The sequence below is a fragment of the Microcebus murinus genome, chromosome 18, assembly GCF_040939455.1.
Source record: "Microcebus murinus isolate Inina chromosome 18, M.murinus_Inina_mat1.0, whole genome shotgun sequence".
Classification (NCBI taxonomy): domain Eukaryota; kingdom Metazoa; phylum Chordata; class Mammalia; order Primates; family Cheirogaleidae; genus Microcebus; species Microcebus murinus.
This window is the reverse complement of record NC_134121.1, coordinates 17,497,024-17,516,539: the sequence shown is the minus strand read 5'-3', so window position 1 is coordinate 17,516,539 and position 19,516 is coordinate 17,497,024. Positions and strand designations below refer to the sequence as shown.

The 19,516-nt window shown below is 53.8% G+C and overlaps 1 protein-coding gene across 2 annotated transcripts in view; it reads left to right on the top strand.

Annotated features, from left to right (window-relative positions):
- WSCD1 (WSC domain containing 1) overlaps positions 1–17,898 on the top strand; it is a 42,689-nt gene extending 24,791 nt beyond the window's left edge. For both annotated transcript variants that reach the window (XM_012779156.3, XM_075994243.1), the window contains 4 exons: positions 8,632–8,791; positions 9,708–9,872; positions 14,761–14,961; positions 16,966–17,898. In XM_012779156.3, the coding sequence (XP_012634610.2) occupies positions 8,632–8,791; positions 9,708–9,872; positions 14,761–14,961; positions 16,966–17,318 (879 nt within the window). In that variant the 3' untranslated portion in view covers positions 17,319–17,898. The remainder of the gene's footprint in view (positions 1–8,631; positions 8,792–9,707; positions 9,873–14,760; positions 14,962–16,965) is intronic.
- Positions 17,899–19,516: the final 1,618 nt, after the last annotated feature.

Sequence of the window (19,516 nt, the reverse complement as noted above, 5' to 3'; positions counted from 1 at the left end):
CACCATCTCCAGCAGTACAGTTGGAAGTGGGTCTCGGCAGAACACAGTCAGTGGGATTTGCAAAACGCATATGCTGACACGTACAGTGGTAAAGCCATGTGCCAAGCACCCCAACACGTGGCAGAGTGAGGTCACTGCCTGAAGAGGGTGAAGAAAGCTTGGAAGGAGGCTGAGAAGGGCTGAGGGTTGCAACTTTGGGGAAGGGGTGGAGCTGGAGGGTGCATGACTGTGTCCCCAGGCAGCTGAGGGGGGTGAGGAGTGCACTGCAAGGGAGGCAGCTGCTGAGCAGGAAGGGGGCGGTGGAAAAGGAGCCCAGGTGGCCCAGAGTGGAGGGTGACTTGGGGTGTCATCAAAGGTCAGGTGGGGACAAACCTCAGAGGACCTTGGATTCTGCTCCTTTTCCGTGGCAGGGAGGGTGGTATGGCCGGGATAGCACTTTACAGCTGCAGGAGGAGCAGGGAGAGGGCGCGAGCTGATAAAGGAGGGAGCACATCTGAGATACATGCAGGGACAGAATCCACATGAGGGGAGGTGGGGACACAAAGGAAGGAAAAGTGAGAGGGGGAGTCGTGGGCCGGACAGGGGTGGAGGAGAGCTGACCTGGCCAGTGGGGCAGGGGAGTCCCCGGGCACCCTCCTGGGAGGCAGCATGCCTCAGGCCACCCTCGGAGATGCCTTGGCAGAGCTGCCAGGGAGGTCGGCCTGAGATCTGGTTCTGGAGTCAGGGATTCCAGCGGGGCAGGAGCGATGCCCCGATGTCATGCATTCAGCTAAGAGCACCATCTGCCCAGCAGTGAGCCCTTGGTTCCCAGACTGTCCATCCGTTCCCCCCGTCTCGCCTTTGGATGTTGGTATAACTTGGACTTGAGCCTTCTGTGCTGTTGGCCCCTCAGCTCTGCAGGGGCCTAGAGGGGGCTCTGCTGGAATCCCCACTTCCCCTTAGAACAGAGTCTCTCAACCTTGGAACTGTTGACGTATGGGTTGGATAATGCTTTGTTTCAGGATCTGCCTGTACATGGCGGGGTGTTCAGCAGCATCCTGGCCTCTACCCACTGGTTGCCAGTAGCACCTCCCCACGCCACCCCCAGCTGTTACCAAACTGTCCCCAGACATTGCCAAATGTCCCCTGGAGGGCAAAATCGCCCTGGTTGAGAACTATGGCCCTAGGGAGCCCTCCTGAACATGTTGGGCGGCAATGCCCAGGCAGGGCCGCATTTCCCAGGGGGCTGAGTCCTGGTGAACAACGGCCAACGCTCTGGTGAGGATGAAAAAGCAAATTCTGCCTCCAGCATGAGGTCTGGAGGACTTGGAATCAGCCGGAAGTTCATCTGGCCCGGCCTGCAGAGGCCAGGGACTTAACTGCAGGGAATGGTTTCCCCCCTTCTCTCCTGAAGGTGGGGGTGATGAGAGAGGTGAATTCGAGGATGTACTTTCCTGCTCTGAAGTACAAGCACGTCCTCTCCGGAAAGGCGGGTGGCACGGGGGCTGCAAGGGCCGTCCCGGTGGCAGCTTTATCTCATCCTAATTTGGCTGAAAAACACAAGCTCAAACGCCCTGTGATGTGGGAATGGTTAAATTATGCCACAGCCATGCAGTGGACTATAATACAGCCATTGAAAATGTTTTCAAAGACTTTCATGATGGGAAACGCTCACAGTAGAATGTTAAATGGGGCAGAGCTGAGCCTGGGGCTGGGGGGCGAGGGGCTTAATGAGGGCTGGCTGGGCAGTGGGGCCAGAGCAGCAGATGGGAGAGGTGGGGCTTGGAAACAGGAAAAGCGGGGAGGCTCCTTGCGGCGCCCCCACTTTTGAGCACCCTCTGAGGCTTATTTGTGGCCCCAGATAAAAATCTCTACTGTTTTTCGCTAGTTAGCAAAAATGGATTTGGGGAGCTCCAAGGGTGCCGTTTGACAGAAAAAGAACATTTTCGGGCAGTATCGGCATCTTAATGATCTGATTCTCTGCCAGCAAGAGGGACTTGACCAGTGTAATGTGTTTCTAAAGCCCAGTAAAAACGATCTTGTCTAATTTCCCGTGGTCGTATTGGAGATGGAGGGAAACCTGCTCGCTCTCGGCCGTGTGCAGGATCCTGTGCCTCCTTCGTGGAGAGGCAAGGTGAGAATGAGAATGAGGAGGCAGCTTCGATATTTGCATTGCTCCCAATTTGGATCTCAGGGGTAATTAAATTTGAAGTTCGATATTTGCACTTATGTAGAGAGACCATTTGGGGGACTGTTCCGAAATGGGGCTGATGAATGAAGTCTAACACCATCTGCCAATAGGTCACTAATGTGTGACGCTCCACCGCTGTTATGCCTTGTGATCTGAGGTCTGTTCCCCCCGGGTGGCTGCTGGTGGCCCTACTGACACAGGAATTGAAGGGAGAGGAGAGGAGAGGTGTTGCCCTTTCTTTTTTCCCCTTGTTTAGCCTCTTTTGAGTATCGAAGTTCTTTCTGCAGAATATTAATCACTGGATGTTTTCCCATTGACATTTCTTCTAAAGTTATTGTTTTTCCTTCTCTTTTCTTTCTTTTTGTTAATGGCAGTGCTCACCTGGCCGTCTGTGAAATGGGAAGGTGTGCATTAACATGCAACCTCTTTGAAGCCTGCTGGCCAGGTGCTCTTCCGAATGCACTTGGATCCCAACAGATGCATCTACCCTAGGTAGACTCAGGGTCTCCATGGAGTCCCCAATTCCATGTCTTTACCATGCATTGGGTCTATATGAGTCCAAGTTTTGTGAACCTTGGTGATAAGAATTCTCCCTTTGTCAAAATGCTGAAGTCATTCCAGTAAGTGACTGATGTGATGTTGCTTTCAATTTCTTATAAAAGTCTGTAGTAAACCTGTTGATACTGTTCTTTGTGCGTGTTTCTAAGAACACTTATTGTTTGTTTATGGAGGGTACCAGAAGTAATGCATATCTATTTTAGAAAATTTGGAAGTGCGAAAATAAAAATAAAACTCACCTGCGGCTTAACCACATCAGGGAAAACAGCTAATGACATTTTCCATCCTTTTGGTCTTTTATTCTAGGTGCATACATACTTTATTTGTTTTATGAACATTGAGTCTTTCCTTCTGACACTTGTTCCCTTTTCTCGTTTACTATGTTGCAAACATTTCCTTTTCTCTGCCATGCCTTTCAGGGTGCATTGGCATCCATCCTTTCCTGGTGGACATGTAGGCCATTTCCTTTAGTTTTCTTTTTGCTATTATAAACAATACCGCCACAAACATCCTTAAAGACAGACCTTTGAGCATGTTCATAATTATTTCACTGGGCTATAGTGGAGATAAGGAATTTCTGGGCCCAGGGGCGTGTACATTTTGTGTGTACACTTTTAAGACTTTTGATGCATTTGGGGGAGTGTGTCTTCTGGCCTTATCCCTCTTAACCTGGTAGAAAGAAAGCTTTGGAGTCACGGTATCCTGGGTTCATGTCCCTGTCACTTTCTTGTTTCATGGTCCTGGCCGGATCACATAACCCTGAGCCTCAGTTTTCTCATCTGTTCAGTGAGACTGGTGGAGGTAAAAATGTCCCACCACATTGTAGTGAGGATCCATCGACCGTGTGGACATGGCCAGATCTGTGGTTTGTGTTTTGGGGTCTCTCTTGAGCAGCGAGTATTCCAGATGGTGATTATGGTCATCGCTATTATTCAACTTCCCCATGGGTCTCTTGCCGTGTGGGGTGTGCTTGAGGAACTGTCTGAGATGAGGAGCTGGTCCTTTCCCAAGCTGGTGAAAATCCAAGCACCTTGGGATCCTGCTGGTTTGGTGGTTCCCGTCGTGCCCCACTTCACAGACTCTTCAGTGTGGCGGGTGTCTGGCTTTGACGGTCGGCGGTGGGGGCTTGTTGTGTGGGGGTGGGTTGGTGGGTTAGGCAGGTCGCTGTCGGAGGCCCAAGTGTTCAGAAAGGCCTGGCGCCCATGCGAACAACCCATAGGGTCCCCTGGAGATGCGCTGACCATGGCCCCAAACAATCACGCTTGGCCTATTCTCACGTCCAGAGCACGATATTCCCGTGTCTGCAGAGTGTGTGCTAGAGCTGCCAGCTCCTCGGGGCTGGACGTGTAGACAGGGACTGGTGAGTTGGCTCTTTACTTGGGGAAGAGTAGGTGCTGCGGGGGGTTGGAGGTGGGGGTGCTGCCTACATGCATTTGGCTTCACCTGGACTCAGCCCATCCGGGTTTGCTGAGTGTCTGTCACTCTCCCTCCGAAAGGTACCTCGAGAGTATTTCAATCCCCAGATCCCCCATATGGATGGAGAAACCAAGACCCAAGCATTTAAATTCACACCTATGGACTCTAGAGCCCCAAGTCATTAAACCTGCTCCGGTGAGGGCTTCCAGGGGCTTCCAATCAAGGCAGAAGGGGAAGGGGAAGGGAGGTGTGTCACGTGGCGAGAGAGGGAGGAGGGGCGGGCTCTTTGAAACAACCAGCTCTCCCCTGAACTAATAAAGCAAAAACTCTCTCGTTACCACGGGGAGGGCACCAAGCCATTCATGGGGGATCTTCCCCCGTGACCCAAGCACCTACCACCAGGCCCCACCTCCAACACTGAGGCTCACCTTTCAGCATGAGGTTCGGAAGGGACCAAACATCCCAACCGCATCATCCTCCAGCCCCGAAGCCACCTTTGTGGGCATCTTCTTTCCTTTTTGTATCTTGAATGTCCACACCTGCCCCGGAGGCAAGAGACCAGCAGAGCCGACTTGCGCACTGGGTCTCGGATTTTGTCGGAAATCCACCGCGCTCGTGTGTCTGCCTCCGAGCAGCTGAACTCCCACGGCGTGTAGCCAAGCCCTGGACTCGGAGTCCAGAAGGCTGGCGTGTGTGCCTGCTCACCCGATGGGCGGACGTCTTGGGCTATTCAGCGCCTGCCTCCAAGCCTCCGTTTCCCCCTCTCTATGATTCCGTGTAATCTCGGAGATCCTGAGGCAGGCGCTCAAGGAGGAATGAAAATGGAGAAGATGAGGCCCAGATGGGCCGGTTTTTGGCAGGGGTCCTGCCCGGGGCCTTGCTCCTTGCCTGGGGGAATGTCCACACCTTGACCCGTTGGCCACAGACCAGGCCTTTGCATGTGGATCCTGGCCACCCACAGAGCCGTGCCCCAGCCGGGTCCTGACCTGGCTCCAGGCTGAACGCCCACGCACACCACGGGCCCAGGCTGGGCCCAGGCTCAGGGTGTAGATGCAGTATCAGGCTAAGACGGGGACCCCCCACCCCAAACCCCTCACCCCCGCCAATCTGTTCTCAGGCACAGCTGAGTGGCTGCCTCTTTAACTCCTCATCTGTTTGATTGAAACAGTCCCAAATCTCTGTCCTCACTTCTTCTGCCTTGCTTTCTCCCATCCTTTTCTTCCCTTCTTTCTGTCTGTTCCTTCTCTCCCTCTCTCTCTCTCTCTGAAGCTTAGGGTAGGGGTGGGGGAAGCAGGGAAGTTGGCAGAGAGAAAAGATTCATCAATATTTAATTTTTATGGAAATCATGTCCTAGAAATCCCCAAGGGGCTGAAAATTGTTCTGTGTTTTCAGAATCCAGTGATGTTGCTGAAGCGGTTATGTTGTAAATAAAACCACATTACTGTCTGCAGCTCTCCCGTCGTTCTGCAAACACTCGGAAACTTGACAGTTTAATCCACTCAAGGAAGCAAAGAGGTTCGGGTCACCGGTGGGGGCAGCCCATTCGCGCAGCCCTGGGATATAAGACTGTGAGCATTAGCGTCAGCAGCGCCGTTACCTCTGGGCAGGCAGGGACGGGGAGCCGGCGCACCCCAGTGAGCGGGTCTGCGTGCTGGTGGAGCCTGTGCTCCCCCCAACAGGAACCCCAGGACAGCAGAGCCCCCCAGGGGTCCCTGGTGTGGGAGGATTTGCTCAGATTTAACCGGCTTTCTTCTCCCTCACACCCGCCGTGCAGGAAGATCAGACCCTCGTCGGTTTCAAGCAGCTTTTGGTGGGGTCAGGGTTTGGAAAGGATGTTGCTTTGCTCATTCATTCATTCATTTGTTCATTCATCGCATGTTTATTGCACGTCCACCCCGCCCAAAACGCTGTTCCAGGTACTGTGGATCCAGCCGAGCACGCGGAACACACAGCAATCCTGCTGGCATGCTCCTGGGCAGACGCAGCTGATAAGCCAAGTAAATAAGTAAAATAGACAGTATGTTGTATGGCAGTCAGTCTGTGGACAAAAATGAGGCAGGGATTGTAGGTGTTTGCCCATGAGCGATGAAAGCATGTATTGACTAAATGGCTTGTGCAAGAATGTACGGAGCGGCTTTATTCACAACACCTGAAATGCAGGAACAGCCCACATGTCTTTCCAGGAGGGCATGATTTGGCATGGAATGCTACGTGGCAATGAAAAGGAGCAGTATGCAGACACGCAGAACAACACGGATGGCTTTAACAGACACTTTTCTGAACGGAAGAAACCAGGCACACAAAAATGTGTGCTGAGTGATTCTATTTATGTGATATTCTATCATAGAATAGACAAAACTGACCTGCGGTGTTGGAAATCAGAAGCATGGCTGCTTTGGGGGTGGCGGGGGGGGGTGGCTGTGTCCACACGTGGCCGTCCCTTGATCTGCGTGTTGTCTGTGTCCTGTCCTCCTCCTCTCATAAGGACCCCATCGTATTGGATGAGGGCCACTCTAGCAGTCTGATTTTAAGTTAAACATTCCTGTTAAGACCCTACTTCCAAATAAGGTCACGTTCTGGGGTGGTGGGGGTGAGGACGTCAATGTATGGGTTTGTGGGGACAAGTTCAGCCCATTGCAGCTGCCCGGACAGGTGTGCTGCAGACACAGACTGCCGCGTGCTCCCCCGCCGGGCCGCAGGTGCCGGGCTGCTGGCGTCTGGGGCTCCCCGCCATGAAGGCGTTGGCGAGGGCCGAGGCGGGCTGAGCGCTCCGTGGGACGGGATGGGTGGCACGCGGAAGCCACAGGTTGTGGTTCTTGGGATCGCTTTTCCCAAACTCACAGCAGCAGGGAAATTTGCTTCTAGAAAAGCCATCCATCTTCTGCTGGAGGGTCAGGCCACAGATTTCCCTTTCCATAGAGAAGTGGCCGGTGGAGTTTGTAGCAGGAGGTGCCAGCGGAGCCAGTCAGCCTGCTGTCCACTCACTCTCAGCAGCTTCTTCAGCTTGAAGAAGGACGAGGGAGGGGGCAGAGTCTTCTCTGGGCGCTGCCAGGCACCCAGGAGAGGGCCTGGCCTGTGTGTACAAAACCAGCCCGATGCTGGGGGCGACATCCAACTGCATCTCCTCCAGCCCCCCCCAGTCTGGGTCAGCCCCCCACCCACCCACCCCCCACCGGGCCTGGACACTGTCTATTGTCTTTCACGAGTGCCGAGATCTTCAGCTTGACCTAGCCGTGCTCAGAAAATGCTATTGATTTTCTTTTACTTATTTATTTATGAGATTTTTGCTGTGGGCAAAAATTAAAAAGGTTTGTGCAGCGCTTCCCCGAGCAGCGAGGAGTTTTCTCCACGGCTGCCCCGCTTCCCGGTGCACGCTGGCAGATGGCTCTCTCCTCCCTCTCCGCTCCAGCAGTCCCGCATCTCCTGTCTGTGGGATGCAGCAGGGGCCGAGGTGACATGGGGCTAAGTGTCCTGCCCCGTGCCCAGGACAGAGTAGGTGCTCAGAAAACATATATGGGAGAGGTGGGTGGATGCATTTTGGGGCAAGCCAGGGCTGATGCCCTAAGGGATAGGGAGGCTGAGGACGGCGCATACATACCTCTGCAGAAGAACCTACTGCCTGCCAGGCCCAGTGCTGGGCAGTTTGGACCTGTCTCATCTAGCCCTCATCATAAACATGCAGGGTGGATTTTATTGCCATTTTCAATGGTGAAATTCAGAGAGGTTAAGCACCTTGCTCAAGGGTGCTCAGTAAGTGAGCTGGAATTCACATTCGCCACCACCCCAGCTCTCCCCATCGCATGGTGCAGCCTGCCCCAAGGAGAATAAAAACTCACTTAAGAGACTACTAGGAGCCGACTTGGCCCACAGGGCGAGGCACCTCCCCTCTCCATCCCTGCCAGGGCCCTTCTGTTTTCAGGAAGCCCCCGAGGGACTAAGCACCTTGAGTGGGAACAAGGTTCCCAAGCCATCCCATCATCGGAAAGATGACCACGCGGGAATCTGTCCCCACCCTACAGTGGGACATCAGGTGCAAGAGTTGGCTTTGGTGTCTTTCCATGGAGGTGGTTGGCCAACAAGGGCCAGAGGGAATTCCAGTCCTCTCTCAGGGCTCAAGGTCTGTTGGTTGACAGTGTGACACGTTGAGTCCTGGAGCTGTCCTGTGTCAGCTGATCTGTCTGTCCCACTCTGTCCCACACAGATGTCCACTCATGTGGATACACTGCCCAGAGTGTCCTTTCCCTCCCTGGCACTCCTGACAAATGCCACCGCGTCTCCAAAGCCCAGGGAGAAATCACGTCCTTTTGAGCTTTGTGTCCCTGGGTTTGGGCACAGAGCCTGGCGGTAGAAGGATGACGGCCATCCCTGTGGACCCCATGCAGCTGGTGGTACATCCCACATGGTCAGCCCAGCTCCTGAGCCTTGGGAGGTACAGTTCTCACATTCACTCAATGTGCTTCTTGTCCTCTCTTACTCTTTCCTGGCAGGAATTCCCCTTGGCTGTCCTCAGGGGCTGGAAATGCTACTGTGCATACCCTACCCCCCAGTTCAGCCTGCGGGATGCCATGGACAGCTCGCTGTGTGGCCAGGACACTAAGGCCCAGAGGCTGGCAGATTACTGCGAAGTCTACCAGACGCCCGTGCAAGGTGAGCTCTGCACCCACCGCTGGTTGTGGCATTTGGTATTTGGTCTGGGGGTTGCAGAGAGCTTCCAGGGTTTGGAGATGCCAGTCATGGCTGACTGCAGCCCTGGGACCCCTGGCATCTTAGTGAGTGGTGGAGATAAAGGGAAGGGTGAGGTCTCCACACTCCCTGGAAGCTAAATCCTGGACTCATTTTGAAGAACATCAGACTCTGTATCTGAGTCTCTCTGGGAACAACAGTGCTAAGAGGAAGAAAGAGCAAAAAGAGACAGGGACCAGAAGGGAAGCAATAGCAAGGTGGTAGGGTTGGGAGGCACGGGAAGAGTGGGATCCCAGGGGCCACAGGGACCTCCGGTGCCTCCAGGACCTGGGCATCCTCCTTGGTGTATCAAGTCTGAGCTGAACTGATGAGTGGAAGTGCAGATGAAGAGGGAAGTTACCACTTTTATCAAGTGCCTACTGTGACCCAGCACAGCCCTGGAGGCGCTGGGTGATTTCACGTGCTCCTTGCCACAGCCCTGAGGATGAGAGGCAGAGTTGCTTGCCTGAATTAGTCCAGCCCTGGTTTGTTGCTGGCTGCACCTGAGTGCAGGCATTGCTCAGTCTAGCCACAACCCTTACGTACCTCCCCTGGCAGAACCTGGAGTTACCTATACTATGCCGGGAGCAAGGGTTTAGCTGTGGCTGTGGAGACAGAGCAAGGATCCATAGGGTGCCTGATTCCCACCCGCTCTTGCAGTAGGGTGGCATGGGGCTTACAGCCAAGGCACAGGTGGAAAATCTCTTTCCCTCTTTGGGCCTTGGTTTCCCTACCTATTAATTGGGAGTCTTGGATCGCCAGTTCCTGTCTAAGGGAGTCCAGTGGTGAATCTGTGAATCAGAATGGAAGTGAGTAACCCTTGATACTTCTGGACTTTCAGACACTCGGTGCACAGACAGAAGGTTCCTGCCCAACAAATCCAAAGTGTTTGTGGCTTTGTCAAGCTTCCCAGGAGCCGGAAACACATGGGCACGGCACCTCATTGAGCATGCTACTGGCTTCTATACAGGGAGCTACTACTTTGATGGAACCCTCTATAACAAAGGTAAGCCAGAGCTACGGGGGAGGGTAGAGGTAGCTCCCAGTGGTCAAACTGTCACCTTGCCAGCTGAGCTCCTCAGAGCACTAGAGCAGTATATCTTAAAATATGCATAAAAATCACCTGTATATGGAGCCACTCTGTGCCATGCTCACCCCTCAGGGACCAAGGACCAGCCTGCCTGGTGGTCTCTACCCACAGCAAAGCTATGCCACTGCCTCCATAGACGCCACAGTCTAGGCTATTGAAGCACTTCCAGGCACCATTGATGTTAATTACAGCCAAAGAAATTACATAGCAACTACACCACTGCACACACCCAGAACCAAAGCCAAACCAACACTCTAGGATACATGTATAGGAAAAAGACTTTCCCTATGAAAGCTACTCCATAAAATCAGAAGAGGTATCTATTCCACCAGATGTACAGATACCTAGGAACAAATTTAACCAAGGAGGTGAAAAATCTCTACAAGGAAAATTATAAAATGCTGATGAAAGAAATTGAAGAGGACACACACACAAAAAAATGGGAAAACACCCCATGTTTATGGATTAGAAGAATTAATATTGTGAAAATGACTATACTACCAAAAGCAATCTACAGATTCAGTGCAATCCTTATAAAAATACCAATGACTTTCTTCACAGAAATAGAAAAAAACAATCTCCAAATTCACATGAAACCCCAAAAGACACTGAATAGCTAAAGCAATCATAAGCAAAAGATAATAAAAAAAGAAAGAAAGCTGGGGGCATCACACTACTTTAAAATATATTACAAAGCTTTAGTAACCAAAACAATGTGATACTGGCACAAACACAGACACAGAGACCAATGGAACAGAATAGAGAATACAGAAATGAATCCATGCATTTATAGCCAGCTTATTTTTGACCAAGGCATCAAGAACATAACATTGGGGAAAGTACAGTCCCTTCAATAAATGATGCTGGGAAAACTGGACACATCCGTATGCCAAAGAATGAAACTAGACCTCTATCTCTATTATATACAAAAATCAACTCAAAATATATTAAAGACTTAAATGTAACACCTGAATCTGCGAAATTAGTAGAAGATGACATGAGGGAAATGCTTCAAGGTATTGATCTGGGCAAAGTTTATTTGGGATAAGACCATAAAAGCACAGGCAACAAAAGCAAAAATAGACAAAGGTGATTATGTCAAACTAAAAAACTTGTGCAAAGCAAACAATCAACAGAGTGAAGAGACAGCCTGCAGAATAAGAGAGAATATTTCCAAGCTATTCTCGTGCCAAGAGATTTATATCCAGAATACATAAGGAACTCAACAGCAAGAAACAAATAATCTGATTTTAAAATTGGCAAGTGATGTGAATAGACATTTCTCAAAAGAAGACATCCAAATGGCCAACAAGGTATATGAAAAAATGCACATCGTCACTAATCATCAGGCAAATGCAAATCAAAACCACGCTTGAGATATCATCGCACCCTAGTTATAGAATGGCTGTTATCATAAAAGACAAAAAATAAATGCTGGCAAGGATGTGGAGAAAAGGGAACCCTTCTCCAGTGTTGGTGGGAATGTAAATTAGTAAAGCTGTTATGGAAAACAGTATGGAGATTCCTTAAAGAAAATAGAACTACCATATGATATAGCAGTCCCACTCCTGGGTTTATATCCAAAGAAAAGGAAATGGATATGTCAAAGAGGTGTCTGCATTCCTGTAACACTAGTCACAATAGTCAAGATATGGAATCAACCTGAGTGTCCATCAACAGATGAATGGATGAAGAAAATGTCATGTGTATAGATAAAAGAATGCTATTCAGCCATTAAAAAAAAAAAAAAAAGAAGAATGTCCATCATTCATGGAAACGTGGGTGAGCCTGGACGATGTTATGTTAAGTGAAATAAACCAGGCACAAAAAGATAAATACCACATGTTCCCACTCATGTCGAAGCTGAAAACGTTGATCTCACAGAAGTTGAGAGTAGAATGGCGGTCGGTCGGGGGCTGGGAAGGGTAGAGGGGTGGGGATAGGGGGAGGTTGATTAACAGATACAAAATTACAGCTATACAGGAGGAATAAGTTCTAGTGCTGCTCAGCACTGTAGGATAACTATAGTTAACAATAATTTATTGTATATTTTCAAATAGCCATAAGAGAGGATTTGGAATGTTTCCAACACAAAGAAATGATGAATGTTCGATGTGACGGATATGCTGATTACCCTGATTTGATCATTGCACATTGTGGCCATACATCAAAATATCACACCCTACCCTATAAATATGTACAGTGATTACATATCAACTAGAAATAATAATAAAACATATTTTTAAGTTAAAAAAAAAATAGCCACTTGGAGAGGTTGTTAAAACATGGATTCCTGGCCCACACCCACAAAGAGTCTGATGCGGGTGGTCTGCGGTGGGGCCTTGCAATTGTCATTTCTAACGCGTTCCAGATAATGGTGATGGAGGCAGCCCTTGGACCTCACTTGCAGTGGAACTTTGTGAGATAGCACCCGCTCTTGGATCCAAGGGCAAGACTAGCAGTTTGAAATTCCCCTTTATAAACATTTCTTGAATTTTCCTTACTGTTTAAAACCCTCAATAATTAGGAGTAAAACTGACATCGTCTGCTCATTCCTGGTTGTTGTTGTTTTGTTGTTGTTGTTGTTGTTTTGAGGCAAGGGGCAGTTCATCAAAACGCAATTTTTGAAAAACAGGTCCAAAAATCTTCAAGAGTTTTATGATTTCTAATCTTTTCCTTATAAAAGTAAGAGGCCTCATGATGCCAAGCAAATTAATTTGAAGGGCTCAAGTCCGTGTGCTGTTTAAGAAGGAAGAACCTCAGACAAAAGTCCAGTGGCATCTATATTTGGTAGCATTTATTTCTCCGTTGTCAAGCGTTATAACATTTTCTCTGGGTTTCTTAACCAGAGTTTGGTTTAGGAAAAGATGATGCTGTGAGTAGCATCCTAGAGAAGCAGAAGCTTCCGGAGCTTGGCAGTGCAGTAAGTTCTGGACTTACACCAATCTTGCTCTGGTTGGGGAGAAGCCAAGGTCGTGTATATATACTCCAGCCCTGTTGTCTTCGGGAGCCTCAAGTGTTATGGGCACCTTCAGCTGAGGGAGGAATTGGCCAGATGAGCATGTGATCCTGTCCACCTGGCCTAGCGCCCTGGGGGTCGTCCATTGTGTCCGGCTGCAGTTTACCCACGTTGTTCGTCTGGACGGCCTTTGCCTTATTCAAGCAGCTGGCTCATTTGTTCTACATGTGGCTCGGTGGCCCGATGATTGAATAGCCAGCCGAGATACCCAGGGCATCTTTGAACCTTACAGGACTGTTAAACATAGCCACTGGCCTCAGAGCACGGATGAGGCGATGACACACATACACGCAAAACTCACAAGGCATGTCCGGCACCGAAGCGCCATCCCCATTGTGGTAGGCGAAGGTGGCCTGAGCCACAGCGGAGGCAGTGTGAAAGGCACCCTGGATCTCAGGGTTGTTAAAAATCAGATCTCGAGTTTATTCGGTCCACAGTGTGACTCTTCCTTTCACGGCAATTCCTAGCCGTTTGACAGAGTGAATCGAAGCGAGGGCTTTCGGTGTTTGGCCCGGGGCAGAGATGAATTTGAAGCTTGTTGAGTTTCAGTGGGTAAACCCGGACTTCCAGAGTCCAAAGGGACGTGCATGTTCCAGGCATCAGAGAATCTCCCACTGCTCACTGTAGGTACAAATGCTTTCCAGCCCGTCACGAAGAGGGGCAGGTGGTAGGACTCGTTTTGTTCCCAAGAGCCCGTGAGCGTGTATGGAGCACGTTCCAGGGCTGGATGCCACGAGGCCACGTTGGGATGTGACCAGCAGACTAGGTTCGGGGGACATCGTTCCAGGAGGTCTTCTGTGACATCCCGCCATTCAGTACCCTTCACTTTTCGTTGCCATAAGCCCCTGTGCTCTGCACTTGGGCTACTTCCCTTGCTAGAATATTAAGTCTAAAGACAGGATCTGAGTCTTATCCCTTTACCCCCAACATAAAGTGCACACAGTGAGCACACAGTAACCTCTGCTGATGAATGCGTGGCTCCGGGTGGAGGCGTGGAGTCTGTCCTTCCCGGCCAGTAGTCATTCAGTCCCCAGTGCTGTACCAAGGGGCCAAGGAAGGGGACAGGCCCCGAGAGGCTGGGCAATGTGAGCAAGTCTCCCATGTAGAGAAACGGAGCCCTGGGTTCTTCAAGATTGGGCTCAGACGCCACGGTCGAGACTTTTACCGGACCTGCTCTGGGGTCATCCAAGGTGAAGGACATGCATATACACAAGGCTGGGCCCCTGTTGTAGGATGGCGGCATAAGGTCAGGAGGTGGGGCTGCACCTGCTTACAGCCATTGAGCCTTATGGCGGAGAGCTTTCCCCCACCTCGGGGAGGGGAGTGGAAGCTGGGCACTTCACCGGGACACCCAAAGCCATGCGCAGAGAGCCCTGTTGCTGTTTCCATGGTGCCGTGTGATCTTGGGCAAGTCACACACTCACTCTGAGCCTCAGTCTCTTCATCTGGCTATGCTTGCAGCTGTGGTTAAATAAATCACAAGGTTATTTGTGACACTCATGTAAAACATCTCCATGAAAGTGCCGAAGATGTATGTCCGCATCTGCATACAGAAAGAGGGCATGCTCGGGCCCTCCCAGGGGCCTGCTCTGAGACGCCCCCTGCCCTCACTTTCCCTTGTCCCTCCTGTGGCAGCTGCTCTCATCACCACCCACAGTCTTCCCGGTGTCCTCTGCCGTGCCACCCGTGATACCAGTGCGGGTCAGCGTTCAGACCTGTCTGCTGCTATAGGAGGGGGCCCATGGACACCTTCCTACACAGACCGCCCCTCATTTCTTCCGGCAGGATTCAAGGGCGAGAAGGACCACTGGCGGAGCCGGCGCACCATCTGCGTGAAGACCCACGAGAGCGGTCGCAGGGAGATCGAGATGTTCGACTCGGCCATCCTGCTGATCCGGAACCCGTACAGGTCCCTGGTGGCCGAATTCAACAGGAAGTGTGCGGGGCACCTGGGCTATGCCGCGGACCGCAACTGGAAGAGCAAAGGTAAACGGGGCCGGGGCAGGGGGTGCTTGTCTGCTCAGGCAGGATGCCCTTTGGGATGCAGGATCAGTATGCACAGGTAGCCACTCAAGCCCCGTCTCCCTGGGGACCTGCTGCTGCCCTGCCTGGGCTTGAGCTCACCTCCTCCCCGTCTCCTCCACGCCTGCTCAGACCCTTGCATCCTGGTGTTGTACATAGATGCCAGGAACTTCTTCTGCCCTCCACGAATAGGATAATGGATTTACCCTATTTAGCAGGGATTTTCTATCCCTGCTGATACACAGGAGCTCACATGGAGCAGGGGGAAGAGCACTGGTTTGGGATATTCGGGGACCTGGTTTGCACCGTCCTCTGCCTCCAGAACCAGGGTCCTCCTGTATCAAATGACACAGCAACCTGCATGCCCTGCAGCTTTCAGGGAGCAGTGGGATGACGGGTGTGCCCCACCTGGGGTCAGAACTCAGCGTGTCAGTTCCCTCCTGAGCTGCCTCTCGCTGACGCCTCACGGTGTCCCGCAGGAGAATCACGTGATCCCAGAAAACATGGCTGCGGGACTGTCCAGGTGGCCTAGGTGGCCGGCAGCAGAACTGGGACACGAACCCGGTCTCTCAGTCAGCCGGGGCTGCCATGGCACAATACCAGCCTGCAGGGCTTAAGCAAAGTCCCAGATCAAAGTGCCGGCTGGTCTGGTTTCCCTCGAGGGCCCGCTTCTTGGCTTACTGACAGCCAGCTTCTCGCCGTGCCCCCGCGGGACATGGAAAGCTCTGGTGTTTATTCTTACGAGGGCACTAATCCCGTCAGAAGAGCCCCACCTTCCTGACCTATCTAACTCTAATTGCCTCCCGAAGGCCCCATCTCAAATGCCGTCATATTGAGGGTTGGGCTTCAGCATATGCATTTTGCAGGAATACAACATTCAGTCCATAACACACAAATTTTCTGATTTGGGGTCGGATTGGCTGGTTCCCAACTGTTGCAGCTTTAATCACGGAGTCAGTCCACCGACCCACACTGACTGAAGTCCTACTGTGTGCCAGGTACAGGGCAAGGCACTGAGGCCCAGGCTACCGGGGTCAGGTTCTCTGCCCTGGAGGCACACACAGTCTAGCCTCTGGGCGATGGATGATCCAGACGCGAGTCTGGGTGGTGAGTGACGTGAAATTAAGTCGCCCGGAAGTAAAGCTGTGTCTGGGGCAGGGTGCTGGTGAGCGGGGAGGCTGAGGGCCTCCCGGCCAGGCAGGCCTGTGCTTCTGTCTGCTCTGGATCCACCGACCGCAATGGGTGGCCTCGCTGGTGTCTAGTACTTCCCTTCCCCCGTCACCCCCCTCCCAGACCAGCCCACCCCGAGTCAGGCAGGCTGAGCCTGGAGCCCTCTTCTGCCTCTTCGAAGCCGTCTGCCCCCCTACGGTGCAAACCTTGTCCTCACAGACTTAGTCTTCTCATCTTAAAAACAAGGACAGTCCCCGTCTCGTAGGGCAACTGTGAAGATGAGAGAAGGCAGCCCCCTTTGCGTGGTATTCGAGGTGTATTAATAGCCCGACTAGGGAAACTATTTTTGTAGGGATGATTTCTGACCTCTGTACACCCACCGCCCTCCAAAAAAAATAATAATTTCCTTAGTTTCTGGAAAAGACATCTCGTGGAGTCGCTCACCTGCAAAAGTCTGAGCGGGCCCTGTGGGTGGCTTCACTGTGTGTCCCCCTGCACCGCAGTTTCACGGGTCTGAGCAGACAGTGAGACTCACAGGGCAGCTAAGCACCCAGCAAGCACCACGCTGACTCAGCTTTATAGGAGCCCCCAGGCTGGGGATCGGAGCCCCCTCAGCCCACAGCGCACACGCTGCACGGTCACCAAGATGGTCTTCGGATGGGTGGGGGTGGGAGGTGGATTCCAGGCAGGTTGGCCCCGGAAGGTGCGGTGGGCGGTGGAGCCTCCCAGCTGGCTCCCCCTGCTGAGCAGGCCAGCGGGACCATCCCCTGACCCTGCGTCCCTTCTACCCCCGCCCAGAGTGGCCGGAATTCGTCAACAGCTACTCCTCGTGGTGGTCCTCGCACGTGCTGGACTGGCTCAAGTACGGGAAGCGGCTGCTGGTGGTGCACTACGAGGAGCTGCGGCGCAGCCTGGTGCCCACGCTGCGCCAGATGGTGGCCTTCCTCAACGTGTCCGTGAGCGAGGAGCGGCTGCTCTGCGTGGAGAACAACAAGGAGGGCAGCTTCCGGCGGCGCGGCCGGCGCCCCCACGACCCCGAGCCCTTCACCCCGGAGATGAGGGACTTGATCAATGGCTACATCCGGACAGTGGACCAGGCCCTGCGTGACCACGACTGGCCTGGGCTGCCCCGGGAGTACGTGCCCAGATGATAGGCCCCGCGCCGCGCCGCCCGGCCCCGCAGGCCTGCGCGCCCACTCGGACGCCCGGGCCTGCGGCCTCGCTGGGACGCACGGTCGGCAGGGAAGCCGCAGGGGACCTGGGCACAGACAGGCGCACGTCACGGGGCACAGTGGGCACTCGTCCCTAGCCAGAGACACACACCTCCTCAGACACACTCAGACGCCATCCGCGCGCACCGGGCCCGCATCCCCGCGCAGGCCGTGCCAGGCGCTCCCAGGTGCGGGCGGGCGCAGCCTCGCACAGACGACAGCGCCCAGGTGCCAGGGCATTCTCTGCCCGAGGCCGGCTGCCTCTCGCACACAGGCACACAGACACCAGGCTCTCAGACCCCCCGGTTCCTGCGTCCAGCCTGGCATAGACTTGCCCGTCGGGGTGCTAGACTCTGGGTGCTGGGCTGGGTGGGCGTCCCTGCTCTGAGCAGCAGGGGCCGTGGGGTAGAGGTGGGCGGAGACCGCTGCTGCCGCTGCTGCTGGGCTGTGGGGCCCTGACCACGTGTCTGACATGCCATAAATGTGTGTGGTGTGGCTTCCTGGCACCCCAAACCCGCCAGCCCTGCCTCTCTCTTCTCTGTGGGTGGGCTGGCGGCACGTGGGCAGAGTGGAGCCCCCCCCCATTCCACACACCGGCCTCAGGACCAGCCACGTCGAGTGTGTGCCCCGCCCGCCTCCCCTCTGCCTCATCCTACATCGGAGCTCCCCGGCCTGCCCTCCTGGCCTGGCTTCTCCCTGCAACTGCCCCCGGGAAGCTGGGGATCCGTGCCATGCCCCAGAAGCAGGGCGTGAGGATGGCCGGGTGGGGGGTACGGTCTCCAGTGGAGCCCAGGACCCCAAGGGGCCCATACGCCAGCAGGAGGAGGGTTGGGGGCCGGCATGGGGAGACTCTGAGGGGTGTGTCTTGGGGACCACTGGGACTGGTGCTCCCCAACATTGACAGGGCCCTGCTGTCTGTGGGTCCCGCACTGGGGTCATGAGACCCATGTGGTGCTCAGCCGGGGACAGAGAGAGGTGCTGGTGCTACTGACCTTCTTGGGTCCCCCCTGCTACACATGATGGGCTCAGAAATGAGGCTGTGGAGGCCGAGAGGCTCAGGTGTGGAGGGTAGGGGTGCAACCCGGGACTGAAGCTCAGGGTGGCCAGGATACTGGGAGGACTGGGGGACGATCAGGCGCACACTGACCCCTGCCGGGGCAAAGGTGGGTGGGCCTGAACTCAGGCAGCCTTTCTGCGGCTTCTCCAGGCCTGGGGTAACCCTGGACGGACCCCTTGGTCCCCCTCTGGGATGGCCGTCTGAGAGACCAGGAGACCTCCCCAAGCTGCATCAGGAGGAGAAAACAGGACAGGGGGCAGGGAGAGCTGGAGTCGGAATGCCCTGACCCTCAGCCCCCTGGCCGGGTGATGGGGGGCTGGGCACCACCCGTGAGCACAGGCGGGGGTGGAGGGCCCAGGGAGCTGCCCTTCCTCAGAGTGGCAGTTCGGCAGCTGTGCTCTGGGTGGCCTCCAGGTCCTTCCTGGGAGTCCCCCAAACCCATGCTGGGGCGAGGCTGCTCTCCACCTGCCCACAGCATCACTCATGTCACCTCGAAGCAGAAACACCAAGGTCTTTTAAACATCCATTGGCTCAGGATGGCTGCAGGGTCCCACGTGTGAAGGCTCCAGGTGAGGCTTTCTCCAGAGCTGGGGAGCAGTTGAGAGCCCCCGGGGGGTTCCACACTGCCTTGGGAGCGGGGCCAGGGCAGACCTGCATCCCAGAGCAAACCCAGAGTCCCAAACCCCAGGCACCGGACCGAAGGAGAATGGGGAAGCCAGCCTCGTCCCACGATTGGCTCTCCAGCTCTGGTCCTCGCTCTGCTGGGGCCACCCAGACGGGATTCAGGGGAGAAGGCCCAGAAACCATGGGGAGAGGACTGACTTGCACTGGAGCCAGGGCGTGACCCCTGGGCTTCCCTTACCACTCCCCACGGGTCTGGGGAGAGCACAGCGCCAGACTGTGCCTCCCGGTAGCTGGGCTGGGTACATGCACTGCTGCCAGGTCCCCTGAGCCCTCCTCTCCTTGCAGGTGGAGTGCTGCCTGCCTCAGTGTGGCCTTGTAGATTGCTGTGTACCTTAGCTAGGACACAGGCAGGTAGAGCAATGGACTCAGGGTCCATCTGGTTCCCAGCGAGTCTCTC